General features: G+C 34.1%; 1 protein-coding gene across 1 annotated transcript; it reads right to left on the bottom strand.

Annotated features, from left to right (window-relative positions):
* Nucleotides 1–5,564: 5,564 nt before the first annotated feature.
* LOC142851140 (olfactory receptor 9I1-like) lies at nt 5,565–6,515 on the bottom strand. Its single transcript, XM_075975048.1, has one exon. It carries the CDS (start codon nt 6,513–6,515, stop codon nt 5,565–5,567), a length of 951 nt encoding a protein of 316 aa, XP_075831163.1.
* Between the last annotated feature and the right edge of the window lie 3,931 nt (nt 6,516–10,446).

Here is a 10,446-nt window from a genome sequence, read left to right as displayed (position 1 = left end):
CATGGAGACAGGAGGTGGACATCAAACTCTAGCTGAGGAGCTTTTGAAAACTGATAGCTATTGGGAGATGGAGACCAGTTTTCTTTCAGGGTTTGTCCCCTGGAAGATCAACCATGTGCCAGTGGCTAGAACCATATTCAAGAGTATAAGGGCAGTGCAAATTGGAGTTGATAGGTTAAAAATAATGAGGACACACAATTTGATGTGTAAGGAAGAAAGCCTGGATTTTGGAGTAGTCGTGAGGAGGGAATACTATTAAAATAAACAAAACAAAATTTTTAGAAGCCTAATAAAAAAGAAGAAATTGCTTGAAGTAACTGAGAAGAGAAACTAAAATTACTAGAGCTAATATAGCAATATTTTTACTTTAATTGTCATCTTAGTGGTATGTTGAAGGTGGCATAGCTAATCAAAAATGGGCTGCTGAATCTTGTCAGGATTCATTAGAAAAAATGCAAGGTGCATGTCATGATAACTGAGGTAAAATTGCCTAAGTGGTCCTTCCCATCTGCCAACTCCATGTCTATTAAATAAAATTGTTCATCACCATTTGTATTTCTTACAACGAGGGTGTAAAGCTAGAATAGTAGCAAGTGCAGGTAGGTACATTGGTTATCCTAGGGTAAATGTGATTGGGAATTTTATGTAAGTTACTTTACCCTTCACTTATTAAATATCTTGATTTTTAGTGAGTGTCTCTATGCTGAGAGTGAGAGAGTGGTTTTGGATCATTTATTTTTCTGAAGTCTCAGAATTATCACTAATCCACTTATGTGACCAAGTAGCAACAATAGAATAAATACTGTATATGTGATATGTGCTCAGCATCACTTTAAGTATCTTATTGTTCAGGTAATAGTGCTTTTATTTATCACTAGTTCTCTCCCAGGAATTGCTCTAAAGACAAAATATGCAATTTTTTCTGTTCTTTCTGATATAGATGCACATGGATGTTTTTAATATTAATGGTAGTCAACAGCTCCCCATACTTTGTAAAGCAAACCTCTTCCTGGTCTCTGGTGGTGAAGTGTACATTTCTGGTGTAATGGAGGATTTGAAAGTGTGGGTCGAGGATGAAAGGACAGGTACTGGTAATAAGGAGAAACAGTTGGGGTGCTTTCTCCATGTTACTAATGGTTCTTCCGTATCAGTGTTTATACTCACCATGATAGAATTGTACTATGACTTAGACTTCTCAGAGTACCAAATATATGAAATAGATTTCTATTGTTTAGGAAAAAACATACAATTTTGGGTGTTTTGTTATAGTATCATCAAAGTGTCAAGATAAATGGGATATAAATAATTTTGTTCAATGATCAGGGACTAATATTGCTTAATCCATTTTATAATTAATTATATTAATGATAATCTAATATGTGCTAACTTGTAGTCCTAATGCTGTGTACATTATGTTAGAAGTCAAAAAATTGGTCAACAATCTAAGTCTGGCTTTCTGTTTTGAAATAAAGTTTTATTGTAACATATCTTCAATTGTTAATTTAGCCATTAGCCCAGAAGAAGCAACTCTCATGTAGTGTACAAAAAATATTTCTACCCAAATTTGTGTTTGCTTGACTTTATCAGGATCTCTTGGGGCCTCAAGAGAGGGGAAAATAAGAGTTGAATTCAGTTGTCCAAGATGGGGCCACAGGAGCCAACAATCTTGAGATACCTAGAGGCCAGGAGACAGTTTTCTAAGTCACCACTTAGACTTCATTGTCCTCCTTTTCCTGTGATATCTATTGCTGTTGTTGTTACCGTTTTTAGCTTTCCTGTTACAAATGTCTTTTTGCCTGCTCAGTTTGGGTGAGTTCTCAAATCAGCTAGAGTGATAGTATGTTGTCAGATCACTGATAATCTTCCTGTGGCAACTGCTGTTCCCTAGAACAGTATCGCATTTGGCAGTTTCATTTCTGATTATTGCATTAGGAAAGAATGTGTTTCTGTTTAATAGGAAATTGAATCTAAAGTAACAGAAGAAAAATAACTTGCATAAAATTTTATGCAGATAGAATCTAAATTATGTTTAAGAAACCTTGAGAGGTGATGGGGCTGGAGAGTTGGCTTAGGAGTTAAGAGCATGTACTATTGGACTACCCTTGCAGACCAGATTTTAATTTCCAGCACCCATATATAACAATTTATGTCAGCCTTTACCTATAGCTCTAAGAGATCTGATAGCTTCTTTTGACATTAATAAGCACCTGAATATCTAAAACACACACACACACACACACACACACACAAATACACAATTGGAGGGTGGGCTGGTTAAATGGCTTAGTAGGTGAATTAACCTGCCTACATGTCTGATAATCTGAGCTCAATCGTTGATACCCACATGGTAAAAAGGCAGAACAAACTATTAAAAGTTGTTCCCTGATTCTGACATGCACATATATGTACATAGTCATGAAAACACACACACATAAATAAATAAATAAATAAATATAATAAAAATAAAAAATTTAGAAGGCACATCCAGTAGCTTCTGTAAAATGAATCTTCTAACATAATCTAGTTATAGGATTTGTATTACCTTGTAGGAAGTGTTGGTCTTTGTGTTCTTGAGAAGAATTTCCAGGGTGCACTGTTAGGTTTTTTGTTTTGTTTTGTTTTTGCTTTTGTTTTGTTTTTTAGTATGTCCATGGATATTGGTGCTTTTTGGATCTAAAATTAAGAAAGTACAATTATCTAATCTTTCTTAGTTCAATTTATTATGCATGTTAGAAATGTATCACTGAAAAGAATTCCAGAAGATAGCAGAATCATACTCTGTGCCCAGTTCAGGTGTTTCTGAGTGAAATTTGGAGCCTTTGACTGTACAGATCTATTGTCTGGATTTAACTGTAGAAGTCAACAAAAGTCTTTATACACTATATAAGGGAAAAAAACAGCCTAAAGAAACACTACCCATATATAGGTTGGCGAACCAATAGTTTTATTGGGGCTAATTTTAGGTGCATAGATGACTCAAAGGCAGTTGCAAAATGAAAAGCTCACCTATAGCATGAGTGATAATTTATGAAGAGGATTTACGGAGTATCTTGGGCAACTTGCAAGAAGCTCCATAGGAAAGAGTCTATTCTTTACCAGCAATTTTTCACTAATTATATAATAGCTCATGTAGGTTGTAGGCTTGCTGTAAATTGCTCTTACTGTATTGAGATATGTACCTTGTATTGCTAGGCTCCCCAGGACTTTTGTTATGAAGGGATGTTGTATTTTTTGTGATGCCTTTTCTGTATCTAATAAGATTATCTGACTTTTGTCTTTTATTCTGTCTATATGATCAGTTACATTCATTGATTTATGTATGTTGAACCATCCCTTTATTTGTGGTATAAAATGAATCATATCCTAGTAAATAATCTTTTTGATATGTTCTTTTATTGCTTGCCAGTATTTTACAGAAAACTCTTACACTGTGTTCATAAGGGATTTTAGTCTATAACCTATAACTCCATTTATTGTTGCATGTTTATATGGTTTAGGTATCATGGTAATAGTGATCTCATAAAAAGAACTGGCAAATAGTCTTTCAATTTCAATTTGTCTTTCAATTTAATTGTTTGAATGAATTTGAGAACACTTAATATTAATTATCCTTTATTTGTTTTGCTGAATCCATCTGGCCTCAGGCTTCTTTTTAAAAAGATGAATATGAGTTGGGACATTTTAATTACATATTCTATTTCATTAGGGATTATAAGTCTTATAGGTACAGGTTATAGGTGTTATAGGTGTAGTTTTAAATTGTTTATTTAATCTTGATTTAACTTTGGTAGAATATATATATACATATGTATATATGTGTGTGTGTGTGTGTGTTTAACCTATTTCTTTAAAGTTTTCTATCTAGTGGAGAACAGATTTTTAAAGTATGCCCTTGTGATTCTTTGATTGCTTTAATGTCTGTTATAATGTCCCTTTATTCATCTATAATTTTAAATTTTCCCTGTCTTTTGCTTAATTTTACTAAGGGTTTGTCAATATGGTTGATTTTCTTAAAAAACTAACTCTTCATTTCATTGATTCTTTGGATTGTTTTTAATCCCTTCTAGTTTATTGATTTTAGTCTCAAGTTTATTTCTTGCCACTTACTCTTTTTGGATATCCTTTTGGTTTTCGATCTTTCAGATGTGTTGCTAAATTACTAACATGAGATTGCTCCAATTTTTTGATAGCATTTAGTATTGTGTACTTGCCTCTTAGAACTGCTTTCACTATCTTCCATAGATATGGGTATGCTATGTATTCGTTTTCATTCAATTCTAGTATGTTTTAATTTCTTTCTTCATTTCTGTCTTGACCTATTTTCATTCAATAGAGTTGTTTGGTATCCATGAGTTTCTCTACTTTTTGTTGTTGTTACTAGTATGTAGCTTGATTCCTTTATCTCTTCATTCTGTTGATGAAATTTGGCTCTGCATTTTCTCTTTGAGTTCTTAACTTCTTTATTTCCATAATTCCCTCAATTATGGCTTTCTTTTTGCTTATCTTTCTATTTTCAGGTTTTAAACTGTTTTATTTTTTCAACTATTTTTTTTCTTGGTTTTTCTTCAGGGATTTACTTGCTTGTTTGTGTTTTTCTGAGTTTCTTTAAGGGATTTATTAATTTCATCTTTAAGTACCTTCGTCATCTTCATAAAGTTGACTTATGTATTTTCTTGTGTTTCAGCTATTTTGGAATATTCAGGGCCTACCATGGTAGAATAGCTGGACTGTATTGGAAACACATTGTCTGGTTGTTACTGATTGTAGTCTTATAAGTGCATCCTGGCATCTGGATTTAGGATGGTTATAGGTCTAGGTGCTGATTTTGGGTTTGTTTTTGTTAAAGGGTGATATTTTTCCTCTTTATTTCTGTTTCTTCTCTGGATTTTGTGGTATGATGACAGTGTGTTGCCTATTTTACTGGCCTGGTAAGCTGGCAAGTTCACAGGGAAGATCTGCTGTTTTTGGAGTCTGGTATGTAGTGGTATGTCACTACAAATGCAGAGACTAGTGGGGAAAGTGGAGTTAGGAAGGGGCAGTCTGTGAGAACCACAGGAGATGACTTTATCAGAAATCTAGTGTGTGCCTAATTGGCAAGACGGTTGCAAGTAAGAAGTCACTGTAATGATGAAGGGAGAGGCCTACATTGTACAATACTTCTTGACTTTTTGGGTGACATATTAAAAGGAAAACATAAAGAGTCCAATTCACAGGGACTAGATAAATACTTTGTTATGGAAAATACAGTAATATTAAGAGCAGAAAAGACAAGAGAGAAAAGGCATTAAGAATTGGGGGTTAGGTGATAGAACTCAAAATACCTTGGACCTCAGATTCTCTAAAGAATCAGAGTAAAGCGGGGAGTGATTGACTGACAAAATGAACACTAAGTTATGGATAGGGACTAGGATAAAGAATTGTAGTTTTTGAATAAAAAATTCACCACATTTTTATATTTCCTTGTCTTGTGTCACTTATCTACTTCTTCTCTATTTATGGGTAGAACATCTGATGTCTATTAGAATTCGCTAAATAAATTTGACTAAGATAAGAGATCTTCTCACTTAGTATTGTATGCCGTGGGACATCTGACATCTATCCATGACCTTCTTGAAGGCAGCCTTCACATCCTTGTTTCTTAGACTATAGATTAAAGGGTTCAGCATAGGAATGACTACGGTGTAGAAGACAGACACAATTTTGTCTTCTTCCAGGGATTTTCTTGAACCACTCCGTATATACATGAAAATGAGGGTCCCAAATAAAAGAACCACAGCAGTGAGGTGGGAGACACATGTGGAGAAAGTCTTGACTCTTCCACCTGAAGATTTCATCCTCATGACAGCCTTGATGATAAACAGGTAGGAAATGAGTATGATGAAGGCATTGGCCAAAATTACAAAATTCCCAAAGAAGACAATGATAATCTCAGCATTTGTTGTATCACTGCAGGCCAGTTTCAGCAGAGGTGGAAGGTCACAAAAGAAGAAATTGATTTGATTATTTTCACAAAAGGAGAGGGAGAAGGTACATGTGGAACGCAGGATGGCTCCAGACACTCCACAGACATAGGCTCCTGCTACCAAACTCCAGCATCTTTGAGGGTTCATAGCTACAGTGTATAGTAGTGGGTTGCTAATAGCAACATAGCGATCATAGGCCATTGCAGACAGTAGGAAACACTCTGTACCTGCACAGATGGTGAAGAAGAAGAACTGGGTAGCACACTGACCATAGGAGATGACTGTTTTGCCTGTAGCGAGTGTGGCTAGGATCTGAGGGGTGATGACCGAGGTATAGCAAGCATCCAATACAGAGAGATGGCTCAGGAAAAAATACATGGGGGTGTGAAGTTGAACATCTACCTGGATGAGAAGAACCATGCCCAAGTTCCCCAGGATGGTGACAAGATAGAATCCGAGAAACATCAGAAAGAGGGGAATCTTCCACTCAGGGTGGTCAGTAAAGCCAATTAGAATGAATTCAGTTACTGTAGTGAGATTATTCTTGGCCATAGATTCAACGTTGGCAGTTTCTTTATCAGAAGTGAAGAGTGAATTGTAAAGAAGCCAGAATCAAAGCACAGAATCTTTTTCTTAGTGATGGAAGTACTGAGTCTTAATTTTATAAAATGTATTTGTTCTTTAAAACTTCTCTTTCTGATTAATTTTGGTGTAAATTTGAAATGTTCTGTAAAGAAGATAGGTACATTCTTCTCAGGTTTAAAATCACCAAGGTGTCTGTTCTTTTATGTGCTCACCCTCATATCTACTAGATGATCATCTGGTTCACATATGGACCTCCATTCACCAACAAGTCAACACATTAATTCTCATTTTGAGCCTGGATTCTGTTACTTTGTACAATTTGTGCAGTGACCTCTAGACATTTGTAAGCCTTACTGAATTGTGGAAATGAACAGCCTGCTCTTCATGTAGACTAATTCCTTACTGCACACATTCATGATTTTTTTTCTTATTACCTGACTACTCAGCAAGACAAAATGGTCTATTCAGATAGTACTAATAACTAAAAGTTTTTCATTTGATCTTAGTCTTTATCACTCCAAATCAGAAAGCATCATCTTTAATATATTAAACTTCATTTTGCAGTATTTATTACACCATATGTACAAGTACATTCAAACTTGTAGTCATCTTTTATTTCATGTTTTTTGGTCAAGTTTTCTAACTCCTTTGTGTCCTAATTCCTTTTGATGGTAACTTACTTAGCTTAGAAAATAATTGGTTTTACTATAGAATATATATGTATATCATGGTATCTTATTCATATTTTCATGATTCCCTTACTCCACTCTGTCCCTCTTCTCCATTCTCCATATTTTTCTGGCCTCATTATTACTTCAAATCTTCAAATAGTCTCCATTCATACCTTCATGGCAGGCATACACACTTAAATCTAGATTCTTTATATTAAAGAAAACATTATACTTATCTTTTACCACATTACTTGTTCTTGTTCCTTCTAGATTTCTTAGTCATATCTCCCATCTACTACTTTGCTATTAACTCTAAATATATATAAATATAATTTTAAATATCTAAATAAATGTATCTAAGTCTATGTTTCTGGGCCTTGGTTTCTTATCCCTAACATGAACAAAGCACACTTGTAACATTAGGGTATATAAAATAATTTTCTGCTTGCAAATAGAGAAGAGCTGTTCCCAGCATATAGAAAGAGCTGAGTAATATAAGCTTTCTGCCAGTATTATCATCAACTTTAGTTAGCATAATACATTCATTTCTATTTTTATATATATTTGCTTTTTCTCTGTACATGCATGCATATCTTTATGTCAATAATTGATAAATTTGTTCTTTCACTAAATACAGTAAGGAAATTCTTCCCACTTCTTCTTTATTCAGCCCCATTGAAAATCTTCTTTATTTTATAGCATTTATGTAACAGTGCTCATTAGTGTAGGTAAATCTTCTATACTTCGACTATGGGCTTGGTTTTAAAATTTTTAAATGGTGTTTCCATCATATGATTGCATATATGCCTTCTGCCAAAGATGAAATTGTATATTTGGAGGTATAGAGGAGGATTTGTCACTAAGCTTCTGTTGTTTCTAGAAGAAGCTTTCAAACATAGAGTAAAATGTACGGCTGGAGCGATGGCTCAGCCGCTAAAGGCTAGGCTCACAACCAAAAATCTAACAGTAAAATGTGATGTTCTTTTTCCTGTTCTGTACTGATTGCTCAAGGAGATTATATTTCTGTATGTTAAGCCATGGCATTTTTTCCATGCCTGAAATTCCTTGTTGCCATATGGTCTAAATCTGACTTGCACCATCACGTCGTCTGCTCTTTGTTGATCATTTTTCTACTGTAGTTAGGATTGTCATGAAAGTACCTCATCTTTAAGTGGCCACGGGGAGCTTTTTTTTTTTTAAGAAAACCAATACACTTATATTTTATTTCTTGAAAGATATTACTATCATTCACCTTCTACTTGCAATATTTTATAGATTCATGACATTAATCTTACTGGAAAGGTTTATAGTCTTATATTTGGGTGAGAAAATAAAGCCAGATAACTATTTGTAACCTCATGAAGAATCTGCAATTTACAGCTAAGACCTTTACCTCCTCTATTCTATGCTGATTCATTTGAACCATTTGATTAGCCTCCTCATTCCATACCAACCACTTCAGGTTTGAAATTCCTAACTTGGAGTCCTTAAATGTACAACCAAGACTATAATTATCTAAATTAGATCATTAAAAATTCTTTTCCATTAGTATAACCATGAGTTTTATTTCTGTGGAATGGATCTTTCACGTGAAAAATATAATCTACACAATTAAAACCCAATAACGCATTTTAGTGCATTCATTTTCATACATTTTAACATCTGTAAACATTTGTGCTTGTGTATATACCTTGTGATAAATTTTAATATTGTTCTTATGTTGCTAATGAAAAGAATGATACCCAGAGAAGTTAATGGCTATTCAAAGTTCAAAGAAATAGCGCTGTAGATCTGAGACTAGCAGAGAATCCTGTGTCTTTGAGAAGGTCCCATTGTATTTACCACAAGAATGAATTCCACTAGGAGATGAACTTGAAATGAGGCTCCACCAAGTCTGTCCTTCTGTAATATCATAATCGTCTCATCAATTCTAATACTTGAAGAACAAATGAGGCAAACTTCTACTGAAGGCTTGGTGGAAGCTGCTCTTGAGTACAGAACTCCTTTGAGCTCTAATCTCCTGTTTTTATAGGGAGGGCAATTCTGCCATACCACAAATGACATTGCTTTCCAGCTTATTCCCTCCACCCTGTGAAACAGCAGTGACCAGAAATGAGCCAGTTTCTTTGTAAGACCCTCTTGCTAGTGCTTAGGCTCTGTGGTTGTGGTCTCTAGGTATTAATTCACTGAACAAACCTGAGAAGTCTACTTTCCCTTCTTGGGCTTCACTTTCCAATTTTTCATTGTAAATGTTAGATATAGATTCTATTATCATTAAAGGAATTTTGTTTCTCACAAGTCATGATTTCTATGGTGAGGAATTCTTGCTGAGGCTCTTGAAAAGATTTTTTTTTATTATTTATACTATTCAAACATACACACTTATCAGCTAATAATTACTGTATTTAGGAAGCACACATGCTTGGTCTACAATGATTTATAGTTATTTAACCTTTATATTGCTGGGCCTTATCAAATTTAAATGACTTTCTACTTCCAAATAACAGCCATTCTTGGTCAAGGCCAGGCTTGTCTTTATTTTACAAAATATTGTCTGTCTTTTTCCGTACAGTCTGACTATTGCCCTTATCCTGATGGGTATCCACTCTACATTAGTTAATAGATACATCCCTCCATGAATATTCCTTTTATATTTACTTAGAAACATATATATTTAAAATGTTAGTTGGGTCCTTAAGATCATGTATCCATCATTATGATACAATTCCCCTCATTTAATTTTCTATATAAATCTATTTTTGTGAATTATATATGCTGTGCAAAAACCTGGTTAATTACTTGCAATTTTATTATAGTCTTTTCTACTATGCTTATGGAATTTTTGACTTATCCATATTGATAAAGATGCTTTATCTGCATGTTAAAATTTTAAGCAGTTATCTATTTTTACTAAGAGGAAATTAAACCCCTGTGTATCTAAGATATGCCAGGGAAGTCCAAGTAGGTTGATGTAAATTCTGTCTCCTTTGATATATATTTGTTTCATCTCTCTATGTACCTCATAGAATCTTTTTGCTTTAAAAAAATAAATTTATATGCAGTTAGTTAGATATTTTTTTTACTTTTAAAACAGATAAAAGATAAATTTGAACACTTTTCTCAGTGATCTATTATAAAATTGCCAAAGCCCACTTTCTGTCTTTTGGCTGAATTCTGGTATCCCTGTGATGAACAGATAGGTACTCAAAGTTCCTCAATAGAAACTT

Source organism: Microtus pennsylvanicus, chromosome 5 (assembly GCF_037038515.1).
Source record: "Microtus pennsylvanicus isolate mMicPen1 chromosome 5, mMicPen1.hap1, whole genome shotgun sequence".
Classification (NCBI taxonomy): domain Eukaryota; kingdom Metazoa; phylum Chordata; class Mammalia; order Rodentia; family Cricetidae; genus Microtus; species Microtus pennsylvanicus.
Note: the sequence above shows the minus strand (reverse complement) of the source record. Positions and strands in the feature narration are given on the sequence as shown.